This window comes from Carassius carassius, chromosome 36, assembly GCF_963082965.1.
Source record: "Carassius carassius chromosome 36, fCarCar2.1, whole genome shotgun sequence".
Lineage (NCBI taxonomy): Eukaryota > Metazoa > Chordata > Actinopteri > Cypriniformes > Cyprinidae > Carassius > Carassius carassius.
Window position 1 is genome coordinate 30,271,103 of NC_081790.1, and position 22,523 is coordinate 30,293,625.

The window sequence follows — 22,523 nt, forward strand, 5'->3', positions numbered from 1 at the left end:
ACACGCCAGGTTCCACCTCCACACAATCACGGTGCACACCCTCACCTGAATTCTAAACACCACCACCTGATCCTCATCACCTGTCATTCACCACAGCACCATAAAAGCCACACACACGCACCCAGTCATTGTCCGGTCACGTTCGCGACAAGATCATTCCTGCGCTAACTATTAGGACTAACTCCTCTTTACCTTCTCTCCAAGGATAACCTCCGAAGACCCTTTTTCCATCTTCTCTCCAAGGATTGCCTCCAAGATCCTCAAAAACCCCTCGGTGCGTGTGTGTGGCCCCTTCCTTCCCAGCACGGATCCCAACACCCATCCACTCCTCACTTCCCGCTCCTCTGCTTGTGTCAATTCAATAAATACCATCTTTCATCTGTTACTCCTCTGTCTCCGAGTGATCCGTAACACCGAGCAGCTAGGAATGAAATTTGTGTATTCATATCATCATAGTGAGACGACAGAAGTTTACGTGTGATGTCTAATGCTTCCACAGAATCGTAGTTTTACTACAGTATTTTACCTGAGCAGTGCACATCGCACATATTGCTCTGTTCTTATCCAAGACTCAGTATCACAGGATCTCGTCCATGATGAGCACTGAGTAAGTGACAGGCTTTCTGTTGTGACATCACACAAGATAAATAAGACATCTAGTGCAGAAGACTAATGAAAAGATTCACAGATCTTCATTTAAATGTTTGTTTAAATAAACACCGGAAAAGATAAAAAAAAAATATTAATTAAAAAAAATCTTTTTTTTTGCCTAGTACCAAAGGTAATAAAGAGTTGCTTATTATTATTATAATTATTAAGTCTCTTTCCGGCTCAGACTGCATAGGTCTAAGCTTATGGTTCTGTCATGTGATGACTCGAGAGATGAACTAATCAATCCTCATTCGGGCTCAGACTGCACTGAAACAGATGAACTTCAGACTAGTCCCAGGACAGAACCCTGTGGAACACCGCGCATGAACGACTGAACGAATCACTCCACGAGACGACTCGTTCTTCCTGAGTCACATTAAAGATTCGTTCACAATGAACCTTACAGACGGAGTCTAGTCCAGCTGAGATCTGGTGACGTGTGTATCATCGAATGCTTTCAACTTTAAACTCCTGATTTAAAGTTCTGCTGTGGTTCATTTGCTCACGGTCACATTCATGTGTGTAAGATTAGTGTTATCCTGGCTTTATTTGAAAAATATGATTCCCAATGCACACAAACTTCCCAGAATACGGAGTGCTCTTGATCACAGTGTTTACTGTTTTTTTAATTATAAATATTTGTGAAAAATACTGTCATCTAAAATATAGTTTATTTTTAAATATATTATTTTATTTTAAAATATATGTTTATTTTACACATTTATTTTTTTAATCCAATAAAATTTCTTAAATATTAATAACAAAGTAATAATAATAATAATCTGCTTTATATCGTCCCCTGGTTTCCAAGATATGTCATCGGTTGTTAGAAACACTTCATCGGTCGAGCGCTAGTTTCCTCCGTCACTCCAGAAGCTGAAGCTGCTCTTTACACGTCTCTCTGGAACAATGTCACACAAACCTCATCATATGACCAACATCAGGAAACTGATCAGAAATAAATCACCGGAGCTGGCCGAGATCAATAAACCAAATTAAGAGCGGCATTTGTTTGCATGCTTTGATGTTTACTTATAAGATTTAAATCCAAAAGCATCAAAGTTATACCAGTATTACAGTAAGTGATACATTGATCATAGTGAATTAATTTGTGAGGATTGAAAATTAGTCACACAGAAATAAAGGCATTTACACAGAAGAAAGAGACCACTCTGAGCCTCTGAACAAAAACTATAATTATCCTTTATATTGTATGGCATACTTGGAGATAAATATAAACATCAGACAGTCAGGTGTAAAGAGACGAGACGTACTGACAGATAAAAGATGTTACTAAATACATAAAGGACTGTGTATTTGTCTGATTTCTCCAAGCTGTCATATTTACCATATTTACTCTGGTAATGGCTAGCGTAGTCTTTCACACGGCTAATAGATACTTCTGCCCTGTATGGTGATCAGAACCCACTCAGATCTCAAACAGAAGCGGTTTCAAGCACTCGCTGCTGTCTGAAAGGGTTTTGAGCTAACACTGTGTTAAACACGGCTGGTGACAGGATCTAATCACAGGACCTCAGAGAAACCACATCCCCAGAGACCCTCACACTGAAGTGATGCAGAGACTAGGGATGCACGATCATGATTTTTCATGGATGATTCCGATACCGATTTTTTTACAAGCAAACTGGCTGATTCCGATACCGAATTTCCGATTTTTGTTTATCTTTATGCAACAAACATAAAGGAAAGTATGCATAAACAAGATGTTTATTACTATTCAATAGGCCAAACTGGCTTTTGGCTATTGAAAACAATAACCGTAACCATCTGAAATTAACAGCAGTAACTGCACAGTAAGCAGCCTACATTCAATACAAACACAGATGTTACAGACATCAGCACTTAGCTTTTGTTTCTGAATGGGGTTGAAACTACAGAGAACTGGCCTTAAATGAAAAGATTAACTGTGACCGTGTGAAATTAAAGGCAACAACTGCATAGTTCTACAGTCCCAACACCACAATCAACACACATTCAATAAGATGTTTCTTAATCAGCATTCAGTATTTGTTTTAGTTTTTTGAATTTGGTTTTAAATTTAAAAAAAGCTTTACCAGTGAGAATAAAAAAGTATGCTATATAAGTAAATTATTCCAAAATGTTCAAATCAAATAATGTTGGTGCGAATAAAACACAGATGCAAAGTGTTTCATTCATCCAATAAAAAAAAAAAAATTAGGGCAATGATTCACATCTATATTTTTTACTTCAGCCAATGAAAAATAAATAACTATTGTCTCCAGTTAAAAAATTAATGTGTAAATGTGAATCATTACCATACAGTCTATGATCATTACCCATAAATGTTTTAATTGGATGATTGAAAGACTTTTTTTTACCGTGCTACAGCAGGTGATTTTTAAATCAAATTAAGTCGATGTATTTTTAAGGTAAAATAAAAATAATCATCCTAATGCAGAACTGACGTTTACTTCTGTCTTTTAAAACTTGTATGCAGGTTCTACTTGCAAAACTGAAATGCTTTTTTTTTTTTTGTAGTTTAGTCCGTTTCGTTTCTCATCCAACACGTGAGAAGTTGATCTGAACACGATCTCTTCATGGTCTACTCGTGTTCAGGGTGCGGACCCACACAGAAAAAGACCAAAAACCGTCCGATTGCTGATTGCGTATTTTAAGCAAAAACCGGCCTGTTCCGATTTATGGCCGGTCAACCGGTGCTTCCCTAACAGAGACCTGATCACAGTTCAACAGAAGCCTGTCTGTCTATCACGGTCTGATCATGGAGTATGAGTGTGTAAACAACGCTCCACATGACGAGCGTTTGGCCAATCAGTGTCCAGCTAACTGTATTCAGACTGGTTCACATCAGAGGATCTGAAAGAGCCATAGTTTCACACAGACATCAGACAATCAGGACACAAGCGTCAGTGTGTGTTGACTGTTCCAGGCTCTCATCTCAAACATCATGTTCTCATGAAGCGTCTTACCTTTCCTGTCGTCTGACTGTACAGCCCAAAGATCTCACGCAGTTTCTCCTCACTAATGGCTTCAGGTTTGTCGATCTTGTTGCCGAGGATCAAGATGGGCACGTTTCCAATGGTCTCATCTGTCATTAGTGCCTGTTATTCACACACACACACACAGACACACAAACACACGCACACACACACACACACACACACACACACACACACACACACAGGTACACACACACACAGGTACACACACACACACACACACACACACACACAGGTACACACACACACACACACACACACAGGTATACACACACACGTTCACACACACACACACACACACACACACACACACACACACACACACACACAGGTATACACACACACACACACACACACACAGGTATACACACACGTTCACACACACACAGGTACACACACACACACACGTACACACACACACACAAACACATGTACACACACACACACACACACACAGGTATACACACACACACACACACACACACAGGTATACACACACACACACACAGGTATACACACACACACACACACAGGTATACACACACACACACACACACACACACACACACAGGTATACACACACACACACACACAGGTATACACACACACACACACACACACAGGTATACACACACACACACACACACACACACACACACACACACACACAGTAAGGCATGAGACAGGAGACTTGATGAATCGAAACACTTCATATGGAATGATATTGCGGACTTTATTCAAAAGGAATTGCAAATTGTATTTGCAATTGCGTTTTCAACTTGTGGACGCATAAAATGTGACAATCCAAACGCAAATGCAAATCGCGCATTACCGTTTTCATTTTCGATTAAGTGAATGCACAGTGTCTGCCAAATTTAAAATGCAAATGCAAAGTCTAAGTTAGTAGGATAAACAAAAAAATAAAGAACGTCTGTGTTTGGCCCGGGTTTCGAACACGCGCTAAAAGACGGTATGCCGTGAAAGATGACAGTCACTAACCACTCAGCTACCAATCTACACTGAATCAGCACCAGATCTCTAGATTCAAGACAGGACTCTCGGCTGTACATTGTGCAGCTGCTGAATCAAGGAAATGTGACCGTGTTAACTTGTGGCCTGTGTTTACCTATTATGAAAATAAACAATAGCAGAACACTGACTACATTTTATGGTTCATGATGTTAAAGAACATTTCATAACGTCTCAGACAACTGTACATTTGTGGCTACTGTGGCTTAATTATAAACACTATCGTTAACTCATATTTACCCTAGTAAAAACATGGTACATTTTAGTACGATCGTCACTTCCTAATGCAAACACGCCCAATAAAATGGCCCCACCCCTGTCACTTGATTGACAGGTTTCCGTGTAGACGTTGGAAATTCAAATGCAAAAGGTATTGCGATTCCATTTGAGTTTTGGCAGTTTACATGCACAGTGCAGAGAGAGTGAAAAGGCAATGGTGGTAATTAATATTGCTATTTAAATATGACAGGCTCACCGCTCGTTAAATATGGGAAACACAATTGCAAACGGACTTTGCATTTCCATTTTAAATTTGGCAGACACTGTGCGTTCACTTAATCGAAAATGAAAACGGTAATGCGCGATTTGCATTTGCGTTTGGATTATGTCACATTTTATGTGTCCACAAATTGAAAACGCAATTGCAAATACAATTTGCAATTCCTTTTGAATAAAGTCCGCAATATCATTCCATAACTTCAGATAACATTTCCATATTACATTGTTAAAACCAAACTATACTTTAGTTTACTTTTGAACAACTTATTGTACATTTTAAAATCATTATTTAAATTCAACATTTAAATTTCAGATTAAATTTTAACCCCGTGTAAAAAATGTAAATTTTAAACTCCTCTAATATTTTGTTTAAACTATAATCCTCATTTTAAAATAATTTATTTTAAATTAGATCCTCATTTTCTTTTTCAATTTAAATTTTAACCCATTATTTTACTCGAATGTTCTAAATATATGTTAATCATTTATATATATAAAAAAAAAAGTTTAAACTTTATCCCCTTATTTCACATTTTAAAAATGTTGACTTCATTTTTAGAAAATAGTTATGAAGATGTTGAACAACAACTTTGTAAAAATGTATACAAATTAATACAAAGATATAATTATTAATGGTTAGGAGTGCAGTGATCAGAAGCGTGGTTGTGCAGACAGTACGAAGCTCACGTCTAGCTCTGTTTTGGACTCGGCCAGCCTGCTGTGGTCAGCACAGTCCACCAGGAACACGATGCCGTTGATGGCCGGGAGGTAGTTCTTCCAGACGCGTCGAGCTGTCACAAACACAACACGGAGGTCACACAGGATCAGATGCAGACGGAGCGAGCTGAAGATCCTCTACTCACCCTGAGCGTGGCCGCCCAGATCGAACGTGGTGAAGGTCATGCCAGCGATCGTCAGCTCCTCCGAGGCTGAGAGGAACAGACAGGGAGAGATTATTCCTGACACTGAAATCAGCTTTTACCGTTTCATACTTCAGATGACAACATCACAACATCATCTCATCACGGTATTTTTTCACAGACAAAGGAACTGTTAAAAACATGACTAAAAAGGAAGTCAGCACTGTGACAATGCATCAGTAATCTGGAAGGTTTGTGCTCACAAACAGACCATGCGATGCTATTTTCACACACTTCACAGTAGGGCTGCACGATATTGGGAAAAAATGACATTGCGATATTTTATTTTTCTGCGATATATATTGCGATATTTTTTTTTACAAACAAAAATGGGGTGAGCACACTTACATTCTCATTTTAAATGATTTAAACATCGACACCATCGTGTCAATTGATTAATATGCGCGAGGGAGAGAGAGCAAGACAGCGCTTGTGTTGTTTGAAAACGGCTCGCTCTCTCTCGGTCTCTCTCTCAATTCAATTCATATTGCTTTATTGGCATGACATACAAAGGTACACATTCCTAAAGCATTGTACATAGCAGAATAGAAACAAACAAAACAAAAATTCTATAAACATTGATGGTACTTCTAATGTACTCTCTCTCTGTCTCTCTCGCGCGCGCTCTCTCTCTCTGTCTCTCTCGCGCGCGCGCTCTCTCTCTGTGTCTCTCTCTCGCGCGCGCGCTCTCTCTCTGTGTCTCTCTCTCTCGCGCGCGCTCTCTCTCTCTGTGTCTCTCTCTCGCGCGCGCGCTCTCTCTCTGTGTCTCTCTCTCTCGCGCGCGCGCTCTCTCTCTGTGTCTCTCTCTCTCTCTGTGTCTCTCTCTCTCGCGCGCGCGCGCTCTCTCTCTCTCTGTGTCTCTCTCTCTCTCTCGCGCGCGCTCTCTGTGTCTCTCTCTCTCGCGCGTGCGCGCTCTCTCTCTCGCGCGTGCGCGCTCTCTCTCTCTCGCGCTCTCTCTCTCTCGCGCTCTCTCTCTCTCTCTCTCGCGCGCGCTCTCTCTCTCTCGCGCGCGCTCTCTCTCTCTCTCGCGCGCGCTCTCTCTCTGTGTCTCTCTCTGTGTCTCTCTCTCGCGCGCGCTCTCTCTCTGTGTCTCTCTCTCGCGCGCGCTCTCTCTCTCTGTGTGTCTCTCTCGCGCGCGCTCTCTCTCTCTGTGTCTCTCTCTCGCGCGCGCGCTCTCTCTCTGTGTCTCTCTCTCTCGCGCGCGCTCTCTCTCTGTGTCTCTCTCTCTCTCTGTGTCTCTCTCTCTCGCGCGCGCGCTCTCTCTCTGTGTCTCTCTCTCTCTCGCGCGCGCTCTCTGTGTCTCTCTCTCTCTCGCGCGTGCGCGCTCTCTCTCTCTCTCGCGCGTGCGCGCGCTCTCTCTCTCTCTCTCTCGCGCTCTCTCTCTCTCGCGCGCGCTCTCTCTCTCTCGCGCGCGCTCTCTCTCTCTCGCGCGCGCTCTCTCTCTCTCTCGCGCGCGCGCTCTCTCTCTCTCGCGCGCGCGCTCTCTCTGTGTGTGTGTCTGTCTCTCTCTCGCGCGCTCTCTCTCTCTGTCTCTCTCGCGCTCTCTCTCTCTGTCTCTCTCGCGCTCTCTCTCTCTCTCTCTCTCTCTCTCTGTGTGTGTGTGTGTGTGTGTGTCTGTCTCTCTCTCGCTCTCTCTCCGTCTCTCTCTCCGTCTCTCTCTCCGTCTCTCTCTCCGTCTCTCTCTCCGTCTCTCTCTCCGTCTCTCTCTCTCTCCGTCTCTCTCGCTCTCTCCGTCTCTCTCGCTCTCTCTCTCTCTCCGTCTCTCTCGCTCTCTTTCTCTCTCCGTCTCTCTCGCTCTCTCTCTCCGTCTCTCTCGCTCTCTCTCTCTCACGCCGCCGCGCGCTCTCTGTCTCTGTCTCTCTCGCACTCTCTCTCTCTCTCTGTCTCTGCCCTGTTAAACTTGCATGTGGTTTTCAGTCCTGTCAATTATAAACTTTCACTCTATGATGGTTAAGCTGTGCAATTAATCCGCGAATCACATTTGTCAAGGGCAGGGGAGTAGCTGGCCCGTACAGTTAATGAATAACGGATCAACTACGACAGCCTACATCGCACATCCTGTGATGTGACTATCGTGGATTTGTACATCGCGATATCGATGCTTAAACGACACATCGTGCAGCCCTACTTCACAGTGAATATGAGCCGCTGGGATTCCTCTGAATTAAAGATCAGTCTGGATTACAGTATTCATATTGTGAAAGAAATGTTCACTTTGTGTTCACGTGATGTGTGAAACTTGGATTATGAAGATTTAACTCCGAACTGTGAGAGTTGCATCTCCTTTTTATTCCATGGTGGAAACATATGAGAAACAAGTCAGCTGTGCATATTGTAGTACAGTGTTCATGAAGAATGTGAAGTGCTCATGTTCACAGGATCTCTGGAGGGTCACTCACTGGGGTGTAAGGTGGGCACGTGCTGACCCAGACGGTCATCTTTCAGCATATGCAGTAGTGTCGTTTTGCCAGCATTATCCAGACCGAGGAATACTAATTTGCCAGACTTCTTGTACAGCCCTGAAACAGAGTGAGTACACCTGATTAAATGCAGTCTGTGCTACAGCAGTTTCATGGAATAACAATCACAATCACTTAAATCCCACTGTTCTGTTCAGTATTAGTTTTTTCTTTAGTTCCATTTTGATTTGTATAAGTAGTTCAGGTGTGACTCCTTGTGGTGAAAACCGTTAATACAATACTCAATAAAACGAAACAGAAAGCATTTAAAACAATAGAAGAAGAGTCGTTTTCTGTGATCTGCATTTTGGATGCTGTCTAATCCTTGGAGTAGATACGACCGTAAGTTATAAATTTCATATTGAAAATAACTGCAATAATGTTGTGTTAGTTTAATTTAAAGCTGGTCATTATTAAGATGTTTGTAAGTAGATGTTTGATTCTGAAATATAGCGCGACCTGACGGCTAATATGCTAATAAGGTTGCAGAGTCACATTTTTTCTTCAGAGACATAATTCGTTTGTCTATTTTGTTGTTTAATTCTGTAAACGGAAGTTTGTGAATGTGAAAATGTTCATACTATTTTGTAAATCATTTTGTAATTTGTTTTTTTTGTGTTTCTTTTAGTTTTACAGTAAAGTAAAGTGTGCATTACATAAGCACAACGAAGAACGTGTGATGGAGCTTTATTTCTGTTAGCTGTCTGTCAATCTTTGGTTCAGAACACCATTGCCAGGGCAGAACAGTAAAAGGTCGACTGCACGGCGGGTGAAGACAAACAATCAGGATTTCGTCCAGCTTACATGTAATACTACATTATCAAGATGGATGAGTCACAGCCTCTCAGGAAAGAAGAGGAAGTTGACCAACCGCTAGAAACAAAATCCCGGTCAAGCAGATCACATCGTTCAAGTAGATCTTCGGCTAGTGCAGCTGCGACCACAGCAAGAGCTAAAGCAGCCGCATGCAAAGTAAAGGCCTCTTATGCCGAAAAGGAAGCTATCATGATGAGAGAAAGAGCTCAAATTGAAGAGCATCAACAGAAAGCACTAGCTGAGACAGCTCGCAGAAAAGCAGAAGTTGAAGCTGATTTATACGTGTTACAACTGCAGAAAGAAGCTGTAGCAGCATCTACAGAGGCAGAAGTTTATGAAGCTGCAGTTTATGAAGAAGACGGAGCAAGTGTCGGCCTAGAAAAAGAATCATGCATCTTAAGTAGAACTGAACGCACAGAAGAGTATGTGCAGAAACATTCTCAGCAAAGAAATGCTCCTGATTTGACTCCTAATTCACAACATGTAAGTGAGGGATCAAGTTATGTGACACGGAGTTATGTTGCAGGCTCACTAAGTTCTCTCCCTTCAACAATGAAGGAGGAATCGAATGCAGAGACAATTCCTATGAAGCAGGAAAAGACAACTCCGCACAACTTCCAGTGTTCTAGTTCAAAAGTAAAAGTGGAGCCATATGATGGAGATGATGAAGTAAAGCATCAAAAATATTCAGTACGGATGCAACGTGACTCTTGCCTGTCCTCTCAAGTTCCTGCTGAGTGCTTTACTCCAGCACCATCATCACCACATGCAAGTGACTTTACTACATTTTTGCTGAAGAAAGAAATGGTGAGTTCTGGCTTGTTCCAATTTGATGACTGTCCGGAAAATTACTGGGCGTGGAAAACGTCTTTTCCAGCTGTAACCAGTGAACTCAATATAACAAGTAGAGAGGAGATCGATCTTCTTGTCAAATGGCTTGGTCCTGATTCGTCCAGTCATGCCAAACGAATCAAATCAGTTCATGTCAGTGATCCAGCCTTAGGAGTTTGTATGATATGGCGTCGCCTGGAGGACTGCTATGGGTGTCCAGAGGTCATCGAGCAGGCAATGTTAAAGAGACTTGACGCATTTCCTCGCATCACAATCAAAGACAGCCATCGTCTGAGAGATCTTGGGGACTTGCTGCTTGAACTGCAGTCAGCATAAGAAAGTGGTTGTTTACCTGGACTTGCTTACCTTGACACAGCACGGGGAGTCAACCCCATCATAGAAAAACTCCCATTCAGTCTTCAAGACAAGTGGATCACGCAAGGTTCCAGGTACAAAGAAGACCATAAGGTATACTTTCCTCCTTTCAGCTTCTTTGTTGAATTTGTTTGTAGACAAGCTAGAACTAGAAATGACCCTAGCTTTGCTCTTGCTTCAACTGGCTACTCAAACAACTCAAAATCCGATGGAGCTGCCAAGTTGAGTAACAGAACTTCTGTCTTCGTCAAAAAAACTGAAATAATGGCTGCACAACCAAACCAAGACAGACACTTAGACAAGAATGTAGATCCAGACAAGTTTTGCACCATACACAATAAACCTCATCCACTTTACAAGTGTCGCACATTCAGGAGCAAACACCTGGATGAACGAAAAGCGCATTTGAAGGAAAAGTTTGTCTGTTTTAGATGTTGTGCTTCCACTAAGCATGTTGCGAGAGACTGCAGAGCATCTGTTAAGTGCAGAGAATGCAACAGTGACCGACACATTGCAGCCATACATCCGGGTCCTGCTCCATGGTCCACTGAAGTGTCTGTATCAACAGCAGATCAAAACATGGAAAAAACAGACGAAGAGACTGCTGAGGTCAACAACAAGTGCACTGAGATTTGTGGAGATGCTAGTAGGCCCAAGTCATGTTCAAAGATTTGTCTCATAAATGTTTATCCCTCTAATCAACGTGAAAGAGCCAAACGCATTTATGCTGTACTGGACGAACAGAGTAATAGATCATTAGTGAAGTCACAGTTCTTTGATGTGTTCAACATTGTTAGCAGTTCTTCCCCCTATACACTGAAGACATGTTCAGGTGTAGTGACTACGGCGGGGAGGAAAGTAAATGGATTCTCTGCTGAATCGCTTGATGGAAAAACAGTAGTTGCTCGTCCGCCTTTGATAGAGTGTAACACTTTACCAGATGACAGATCGGAGATTCCTACGCCAGAGTTAGCTATGTGTTTCCCCTACCTCACTGCTGTGTCAGAGAAAATTCCGCCTTTAGATCCTTGTGCTCCTATCCTTCTCCTTTTGGGTCGAGATATTCTTAGTGTGCACAAAGTGCGTGAACAACGAAACGGACCCCTCAACACACCATACGCGCAGCGCTTAGACCTGGGCTGGGTGGTAGTGGGAGAAGTTTGTCTGAATGGGACTCATTGTCAGTCCAACGTGAACGCTTATAAGACCAACATACTTCCAAATGGGCGAACTTCATTCTTCTCTCCATGCACAAAGAGTTTCAGTGTCATAGAACGGGGTGAGTCATCTTTTTTGTCATATCTACCCGACCCACCATGTTCTCTCAAGGGTTCAAAAACCAGTGAGAACTATACAAAGGGCTTAAAAGAGAATGTGTTCTTCAGATCTTCAGAGGATGATAAATCAGCTTTATCTGTAGAGGATCGAGTCTTTCTCGACATAATGGACAAAGAGGTGTGATGATGATAACCACTGGGTGGCGCCACTTCCATTCCGCTCTCCAAGAAAGCAACTCCCGAACAATAGAGAGCAAGCTATACAAAGGCTGAACTCATTGCAGCGCACTCTTTCAAAGAAACCGAATATGAAAACGCATTTCTTTGGTTTTATACAGAAGGTGATTGAAAATGAGCAAGCAGAACCTGCTCCACCCTTACAATCAGGGGAAGAATATTGGTATTTACCGATTTTTGGAGTTTACCACCCACACAAACCTGACAAAATTAGGGTGGTCTTTGATTCGAGCGCCCAGTATGGAGGGGTGTCCCTTAAATGATGTTTTGATGAGCGGACCTGATCTTAACAATACCCTTTTGGGTGTGCTTTTGCGCTTCCGTAGGGAGAAAGTAGCTGTGATGGCGGACATAGAACAAATGTTCTATTGTTTCAAAGTAAAAGAGCAGCATCGCAATTATCTTCGCTTTCTTTGGCACAAAGACAACTGTGCAGAAAAGGAGATCATTGATTACAGAATGACCGTGCACGTCTTTGGCAATAGTCCTTCGCCAGCGGTTGCTATATATGCCTTAAGACGAGCAGCAGAACTAGGCGAAGAAGAGTACGGAATGGATGCTAAGGACTTCGTGTTACGCAACTTCTACGTTGACGATGGCATCACATCTGTCCCTACTGAAAGAGAAGCCATTGATCTCCTAAAGCGAACGCAAGCGATGCTGTCAAGGTCAAGCTTGAATCTGCATAAAGTGGCTTCTAACAGTGCTACGGTGATGGAAGCTTTTCCATCCAGTGAGAGAGCCAAAGATCTCAAAGACCTGGATTTTGATAAAGACCCAATACCTCTCCAACGCAGCCTTGGTATAAGTTGGAACATCAAGGAAGACCGCTTTACATTTTAAGCTTCTCAAGATCTCAAACCCTTCACTCGAAGAGGGATCCTTTCCACCGTCAATAGTTTATATGATCCTCTCGGGTTTGTCTGTCCAGTCACTATGCAAGGCAAAGCTCTAGTGAGAGAACTTTCAACTATACAACAGGATTGGGACACCGTTCTTCCGGCAGACAAAAGAGATCCGTGGAAGATATGGACTTCATCTCTAGCAGAGCTTGATCGATTGCAAATACCACGATCTTATGTCCCAACCTCACTGTGCGGAGCTCAGGTTCGAGAGTTGTGTATCTTCTCGGATGCTTCTACTTTAGCTATCGCTGCAGTAATGTACCTACGAGTAATAGATTCCAATGGACAGCTTCATGTGGGGTTTGTAATGGGAAAAAGCAAGTTGGCCCCTTTTCCAGCACATACTGTTCCACGCCTGGAGTTATGTGCAGCGGTGCTTGCTGTTGAGCTGATGGAACTCATAAAGGAAGAAATTGACAGAGTTTCACAATATCCAGTTCTATACTGACAGTCGCATAGTGCTCGGCTACATTCACAATGTAACACGCAGATTCTACATGTACGTGGCTAACAGAGTTGCACGCATAAGAAAAACCACAGAACCTAGTCAATGGCATTACGTCTGTTCTGAACAGAACCCAGCAGATCATGCCACCAGGTTTGTGGCAGCAGGTCACTTACCCCTTACCAACTGGTTTTCAGGTCCAGAGTTCCTTAAGGAATGTGGCCCTATAGAAGGTAGTTTAGGAGAGTCATATGGACTTGTCAAAGCAGAAGAGGATGTTGAAATTTGCCCCCAAGTGAAAACACTGGCAACTAACGTCAAAGAGCACTTACTAGGCTCAAGCAGATTTGAACGTTTCTCAAGGTGGAGATCTTTGGTGAGAGCTGTCGCTACTCTGACGCACATCGCAAAATCATTCTCACAATCTTTTCCTGACACACACTGTCGGAAATGGCATCTGTGTACTAAAACCTCAGGTGTGGAGATATCACAAGCCAAGTTGACTATAGTCAAAACCGCACAACGAGAAGTGTACCAGGAGGAATTTGAGAGTTTGACTAAGTTTGGTAAAGTCTCACAGCGTAGCACACTCCTGAGGCTTGACCCCTTTGTGGACAAGGAGGGTCTGTTAAGAGTTGGGGGTCGCATTCACTGTGCTGACATCTCTGACCTAGAGAAGCATCCCTTGATAATCCCTACCAACCATCATGTGACTGGTCTTTTAATTCAGCATTATCATGATCAAGTGGCTCATCAAGGCCGGCATTTTACTGAGGGTGCTATACGTAGTGCTGGATTGTGGATAGTCAGTGGCAAAAGATCTGTTTCAAATATCATCCACAAATGTGTGCTATGCAAGAGACTGAGAGGTAAAGTAGAGAGTCAGAAGATGTCGGCTTTGCCTTCAGATAGAGTTTCTGTAGATCCACCTTTCACCCACACAGGTCTTGATGTTTTTGGACCATTCACTGTGGTGACACGTAAGACAAGAGGGCATAACGCCGAGAACAAGCGATGGGCTGTCGTATTCAGTTGCTTAAATACCAGAGCAGTTCACTTAGAGGTAGTGGAGTCCCTATCAGCGTCAAGCTTTATTTGTGCTTTGCGTCGCTTTTTGGCTGTCAGAGGACCAGTGAAGCACTTTCGTTCTGACAGGGGGACAAATTTCATTGGAGCAGTCAAGGAACTTCAAATTGACAGTAGCGGCTCAGAGTTGAAAGGCTTCTTGCAGAATCAAGGTTGCACGTGGACCTTTAATGCTCCACATTCCTCCCAAATGGGAGGAGTGTGGGAAAGAATGATCGGGATTGCCAGACGTATTCTGGAGGCTCTCTTGATGAAAACTCCCACAAGACTCACGCATGAGGTCTTAACAACTTTAATGGCTGAAGTCATGGCCATTATGAACTCCAGACCCTTAACCCCAATCTCATCAGATGCGGGCATGCCCCAAGTGCTTTCACCAGCAATGCTCTTAACTCAGAAGGTGAGTGTTGCTCCAGCCCCTCCAGGAAATTTTGAGATAGGTCACCTGCACAAAAATCAGTGGCGTCAAGTCCAGGCTATTTCATTCTGGAAGCGATGGAAGCAGGAGTACTTGTCCACCTTGCAACCCAGGAGAAAATGGACAGAGGAGAGAAAGAGTATTCAGGAAGGAGACCTTGTTCTGTTGAAGGATGGAGAAGCTAAGCGCAGTGAGTGGCCAATTGGTCTCATAGCAAAGACCATAGCCTCATCTGATGTAAAAATTCGTAAGGTTATGGTGAAGACTGCTAAGCAGGGGATATTCAGAGAGTACTTAAGACCTATATGTGATGTTGTCTTACTTTTGTCAAATAATCGGAATGCATAGTGGTATAACATAAGTTATACCAGGCAGGGAGTGTTCTGTTCAGTATTAGTTTTTTCTTTAGTTCCATTTTGATTTGTATAAGTAGTTCAGGTGTGACTCCTTGTGGTGAAAACCGTTAATACAATACTCAATAAAACGAAACAGAAAGCATTTAAAACAATAGAAGAAGAGTCATTTTCTGTGATCTGCATTTTGGATGCTGTCTAATCCTTGGAGTAGATACGACCGTAAGTTATAAATTTCATATTGAAAATAACTGCAATAATGTTGTGTTAGTTTAATTTAAAGCTGGTCATTATTAAGATGTTTGTAAGTAGATGTTTGATTCTGAAATATAGCGCGACCTGACGGCTAATATGCTAATAAGGTTGCAGAGTCACATTTTTTCTTCAGAGACATAATTCGTTTGTCTATTTTGTTGTTTAATTCTGTAAACGGAAGTTTGTGAATGTGAAAATGTTCATACTATTTTGTAAATCATTTTGTAATTTGTTTTTTTTGTGTTTCTTTTAGTTTTACAGTAAAGTAAAGTGTGCATTACATAAGCACAACGAAGAACGTGTGATGGAGCTTTATTTCTGTTAGCTGTCTGTCAATCTTTGGTTCAGAACACCATTGCCAGGGCAGAACACCCACCGCTGTGATGCAATCAGGGTCGAACTTATTCACATTCTTGTGTGGCAGATAATTATAAGAATCATGAACTATTAAACGGTATCAGTGCGTTCTGCTTCGGCTCAACTCTTGCTCTTTACTCGCTGTATAAGAGACACTGTTCATGTTAAGAGTGAAGGCCGACGCCCACAGGGCAAACGAGCGATATGATTGGTCAGACTGAGTGAATTACTGGACTCTTCAGAATATTTCTGATAAGCGAGTGTACAATGTGTTTCAGAGCTCAGTATCAGTGTGTGCTGGACGAACAGGAATAACCAGAGACCCATGATGCAGTGCGTGAGTCAGTACAGAAACTACACTAACCATCTCCTGAAGAATAAAATCCAGTCACACACGGTTTCTGTCGTGAATTAGCAACGTTTCAAACAGAAATATTTCACGTTTCCCAAGTAAACTGGGTAGTGATCTGGAAATTCATGTGTTTTTCAGTGTTTGAGGTTTAGAGTCTGTGGAGCGCAGTAAGAGGAACTCACCCAGGAACTGCAGAACGCTACTGAAACCACTATAGATCCAGTCAAATATGAAGGACATATCCAGGCCGTGGAATATCTGCAAAGAAACAGAAGTATTAAGAGGTTTCACGGGACACTAGGGCTGTCAAAATGACTGAAAAACTAAACTCTAATTTTCTACTTAATCATGATCAACATTCAAATTAAATATGAATTTAAAAGGCATCATTTCAGTTTGGGGAAATCTCCTGAGGCCACAAGAGGGAGCACTGCGCAAAATATTATGATAATAAAATAACATGACTATCTTTGGGGGAAAAAAACACTGTTTAAAATAATGTTTATAAACCATATATAATTAATAAAGTTGCTTAATTAGAAAAATAAAACAGCAGCATGCATGAATGTAGAGTTTAATACAAAGGACTGAAAACCAATCCCAAAGAGTAGGCTACTTTCTTCATTTAGAAACATGAGACAGTCACATGAGGGAAACACCAGCAGAAAGACTTGACATGTTTTTTAAAAGTTTACATTTACATTTATTCATTTAGCTGACGCTTTTATCCAAAGTGACTTACAATTGCTGTATATGTCAGAGGTCGCACGCCCCTGGAGCAACTAGGGGTTAAGTGTCTTGCTCAGGGACACATTGGTGTCTCACAGTGGATTTGAACCCGGGTCTCTCACACCAAAGGCATGTGTCTTATCCACTGCGCCAACACCACCCCAAAAGTTGAACTTGCATTCATTTTACACGCTATCTAAACATACGTGTCTGTGCGAGACACATCCCTCTAGAACAGAGCTTCCCAACCGTCTCAATCCAAACACACACACACACACACGGCAGAAACATTCACTAACACACTATTAACTATAACTCAGAAGTAATGATACCACACCATCCGTCTGTGCTCAGACCCACACATTAAGACCAATCCATTACATTTGTATCAATAAATGCTTTCAAAATATCCAGTGGATTAGGTCGACAGTGACGTACAGAAGAAGAATTATCTACAGACTGTACTTGAGCTGAGAGGATGGAGAGGTGTGCTGTATCGCTCCATTCTTCCAACTGTAGGACATTAAACACACTCTCCAGAATGTTTTTAACTTACTTCTGCCATTTCATTTATTCTTCTCTCAACTCTATTATCTGAAAGTGAAATCAGATTTAACTGCTTGCAGGACCTTTCCAAAATATCTGAGATAAATTGGCGGTTTTTCTTAAACCACTCAGCGAGCTCGAATAGGGGAAGCATAGTTTTATATTTAGATATGAAACAGAGATCAGACGAGCGATTAGAAATCAGATGAGAGGTCAGAGATATACACACACACACAGTATATATAAAATGGTGGTATTATGTTATGACAGACATTTTTACATACATTAACAATATTATTTCTTTTAATAGTAATTAGGGTTAGGGACCTGCAATACTGTTGCCCACAGGTTGAAACGCATTGCTCTAGAAATGTGATAAATGTGTTGTGTGTGAACGGCTTGGCTTCAGTTTGGACGAGTATATATATCGTTTTCCAGTATACTGAATGAACGATGTAGCAGCTGCATCTACTGTGTTCATCTGGATATTATAGTGAGAGAAATAAAACGATCCATCGATGTCAGTTATGTCTTCAGGGATTAAACGACAGGATAAACCACATTACTTCTATTTCAAAAAAGTGAAAGCAGCTTAATAGATCTCACACTAGGTCATAGTAAAAGTCAACAGTAAAGATTAAGAAAAAAAAAATTCACAGCTCGAGTGGAAATTTGGTACAATTACAGTGATGTCAATGAATAGTGATCTGAGCAACTTTTGGGTCTTTAGATCCAACTCTATAGCGCCACCACCGGTTCAACATTAAAACAGTAATAACCCCTGAACCTCTAATTCTAGAAAAATACAATTTAGTATACCTGATTCATCTCTTTATGGAGATCAGATTCAATAGCTTATATTAAAACTCAACCTATTACAGTAATGGCCATTTTCACTACTACTCCTTCAAATCGATCCAATTATTCCCAAAATTTGCTCCGATGATCTTTGAACTGAGCTGCAGAGAATGACTGAACAAAATGTTTTATCTACTAGTGAAAAATAGTTATGTTGTGAACTTATGATTCAGAGGCTGCGTTCACAACTTTTCTGCAATAAATTGTGGATTTCTTATTTAATTCGACAAATATTTAAAATTCAAAAACAACATTTGACACCTACAGTAGACACTTCAGGTGTCTTCAATATTAAACTGAAACGTGCTGTTCATACATGCGTGTCACATGTGATGTTCTGCAGTGATTTGAGGATAGATGCAGAGAAATGTCTGATCTTCTCTAAAGAACGCTACGACCATGATCAGCACATATAAATCACACATGAACTGTGAATAGGGTTGGGTTTCGATTGGGTTTTTAACCCTACTGGTGCTATATCGATATTTCTATTGGTGCCTAAACCGATTTTTAAAAAAAAAAGATAATATATATATATATATATATATATATATATATATATATATATATATATATATATATATATATGTGTACAGTCGTGGCCAAAAGTTTTGAGAATTACATAAATATTGGAAATTGGAAAAGTTGCTGCTTAAGTTTTTATAAAAGCAATTTGCATATACTCCAGAATGTTATGAAGAGTGATCAGATGAATTATATTGTCCTTCTTTGCCATGAAAATTAACTTAATCCCAAAAAAACCTTTCCACTGCATTTGATTGCTGTCATTAAAGGAGCTGCTGAGATCATTTCAGTAATCGTCTTGTTAACTCAGGTGAGAATGTTGACGAGCACAAGGCTGGAGATCATTATGTCAGGCTGATTGGGTTAGAATGGCAGACTTGACATGTTAAAAGGAGGGTGATGCTTGAAATCATTGTTCTTCCATTGTTAACCATGGTGACCTGCAAAGAAACGCGTGCAGCCATCATTGCGTTGCATAAAAATGGCTTCACAGGCAAGGATATTGTGGCTACTAAGATTGCACCTAAATCAACAATTTATAGGATCATCAAGAACTTCAAGGAAAGAGGTTCAATTCTTGTAAAGAAGGCTTCAGGGCGACCAAGAAAGTCCAGCAAGCGCCAGGATGGTCTCCTAAAGAGGATTCAGCTGCGGGATCGGAGTGCCACCAGTGCAGAGCTTGCTCAGGAATGGCAGCAGGCAGGTATGAGCGCATCTGCACGCACAGTGAGGACAAGACTTCTGGAAGATGGCCTGGTGTCAAGAAGGGCAGCAAAGAAGACACTTCTCTCCAAAAAAACATCAGGGACAGATTGATCTTCTGCAGAAAGTATAGTGAATGGACTGCTGAGGACTGGGGCAAAGTCATATTCTCCGATGAAGCCCCTTTCCGATTGTTTGGGGCATCTGGAAAAAGGCTTGAAAAGGTGAGCGCTACCATCAGTCCTGTGTCATGCCAACAGTAAAGCATCCTGACACCATTCATGTGTGGGGTTGCTTCTCATCCAAGGGAGTGGGCTCACTCACAATTCTGCCCAAAAACACAGCCATGAATAAAGAATGGTACCAAAACACCCTCCAACAGCAACTTCTTCCAACAATCCAACAACAGTTTGGTGAAGAACAATGCATTTTCCAGCACGATGGAGCATCGTGCCATAAGGCAAAAGTGATAACTAAGCGGCTCGGGGACCAGAATGTTGAAATTTTGGGTCCATGGCCTGGAAACTCCCCAGATCTTAATCCCATTGAGAACTTGTGGTCAATCCTCAAGAGGCGGGTGGACAAACAAAAACCCACTAATTCTGACAAACTCCAAGAAGTGATTATGAAAGAATGGGTTGCTATCAGTCAGGATTTGGCCCAGAAGTTGATTGAGAGCATGCCCAGTCGAATTGCAGACGTCCTGAAAAAGAAGGGCCAACACTGCAAATACTGACTCTTTGCATTAATGTCATGTAATTGTCGATAAAAGCCTTTGAAACGCATGAAGTGCTTGTAAATATATTTCAGTACATCACAGAAACAACTGAAACAAAGATCTAAAAGCAGTTTAGCAGCAAACTTTTTAAAAACTAATATTTATGTAATTCTCAAAACTTTTGGCCACGACTGTACACACACACACACACACACTTTTCCCAAGCTGTACTCTAAGCCTAATAAATGTATTTCATGATCTGGGTCATTGTTTAATAGAAAAGCACATAATGTTTCTACTGTTTCTCTCAATCTCTCTGATATTTAGTTAAGATGAGTGCTGTCTGTCCCTGTCTTTATATGCTCATTCTTTATAAAGGAGCAACAATGTCGTTTGTGAAGTACAGTCTTAGGCACATTAGTATTATCACCACAAAAAAGGGTTTAAGTCAGTTATTTATATAGCTGGAGGAAACAGCAGCGGTGTGAACGAGTGAAAACTTTACAGTAGATGAGAAACCCATGCTCCCTTGTGATCTTTTGTAAATTGTATTTATGACACAGAACTGCACAGATACAGATAATCGAACAGTCTATCGGTAAACACAGCGTGTCTCGTGTTTGAGTCCGCTGCAGTCTGAGGATTGAAGAGCGCTGAGACGAGGAGAGCGATCTGCTGCTGTTTTCAGATCATATTTAAGAGGACTGACTCTGAGGCGATCGTGAATCTGTGTACAGCTTATGGAGCTAAATGCTACAGCCCCGCTACAAAGCCAAGCGACGCTCATGCTTCCTGTGTACATTTCAGAGAACCAGGACAAACATTTCAATCGATCGCTCAGGCATTTAAGAGGCACTGAACAAATGACTTGTCAGATGAACAGAGAGAAATACAGACAGTGACAGCGATTAAAGAGTTTGACGCACGGTGACACATCCATTTTTAATATTTCATTACCGAATGGTGTCGTGGTCTGTAGTATTGGTGCTGAGACAGTGGTACTGTTCAGATGTGAATGGGTGGGTTTTTGTTAAATGTGAGCCAAAATCATCACAATTAGAAGAACCAAAGACTTGGACTACTTCAGTCTGTGTGCACTGAATACACGAGGTTCACAGTTTGTTACCAATACGACTCATTTACATCCAGAGGAAATACCTGCAAGGCTTTGTGGCAAAAACGCTTTAAAGAACTTTTTAAGAACAGAGAAAACGTATTAAACTTATTCTCCAGATGTAAATGAGTCGTAACATTTCAGAGTTTGAAAACAACTTCAAACCGATCTTCATTGCTCTTTAATCAAATACAGTTTTGCCTTGGTAGTTCAATGTCTAAAGTTTCTTAAAATCAAGATGCAATTACTTCAGAAGCAAAATGGCATAAGTCTGGTTTACTGTGACATGAACAAAAATTCATTGAGTTTATGCTTAAAACAAGAACAAGAACAGGTGCTTCTCAAATTAGGATGTCATGGAAAAGTTAATTTCAGTAATTCACAATTCAACTCAAATTGTGAAACTCCTGTATTAAATAAATTCAGTGCACACAGACTGAAGTAGTCCAAGTCTTTGGTTCTTTTAATTGTGATGATTTTGGCTCAGATTTAACAAAATCCCACCCATTCACATCTGAACAGTACCACTGTCTCAGGACCAATACTACAGACCACGACACCATTCGGTAATGAAATATTAAAAATGGATCCCTGACCGTCAGTGGATCCCTAATATATGTGCACAGACCGATCGGCTGATAGACACGGCTTCTGGTGAGTTTCTGTGTGAGCGCTCGCTGAAGATCACTGAAGACCATCACAGACGTGTTGAGCAGGTAAAACTGACCAATCAAGACTCTGCACAACAGCGCTCAAATCATAGTGGGAAATGGATGTTTTTAATATTTCAGTACCGAATGGTATCGCGGTCTGCACTTTTGACAACTCTACCCTGAGCAGGGGTTTACTTCCCCGCTGATGTGGTCTGTTGTAGTAATGCTGTCTCTGTTGCTCTGGTCTGGGAGCATGAATGTGTTCAGGGGGCGTGGCTTTGGGCGGCGATTGCAGGGAGGGAGGGGCTTCCTTTCAGTGCTATCAGGCTAATGTTAGCTTTTTCCAAGATCTCCATCTGCACCTTTAAGACCTGCAGAGACTATTACTTACACTAACCTTCGCAAAGCAAAATGA

General features: G+C 41.7%; 1 protein-coding gene across 1 annotated transcript in view; it reads right to left on the reverse strand.

Moving 5' to 3' along the window:
• The window catches only part of LOC132117576 (GTP-binding protein SAR1b-like), a 44,784-nt gene that overhangs the window by 11,730 nt on the left and 10,531 nt on the right, over positions 1-22,523 (reverse strand). The window contains exons 2-6 of the mRNA XM_059526946.1: positions 16,446-16,521; positions 8,497-8,616; positions 6,041-6,106; positions 5,865-5,968; positions 3,621-3,752 (exon numbers count right to left, since the gene is read on the reverse strand). Of these exons, the coding sequence (XP_059382929.1) occupies positions 3,621-3,752; positions 5,865-5,968; positions 6,041-6,106; positions 8,497-8,616; positions 16,446-16,503 (480 nt within the window). The 5' untranslated portion in view covers positions 16,504-16,521. The remainder of the gene's footprint in view (positions 1-3,620; positions 3,753-5,864; positions 5,969-6,040; positions 6,107-8,496; positions 8,617-16,445; positions 16,522-22,523) is intronic.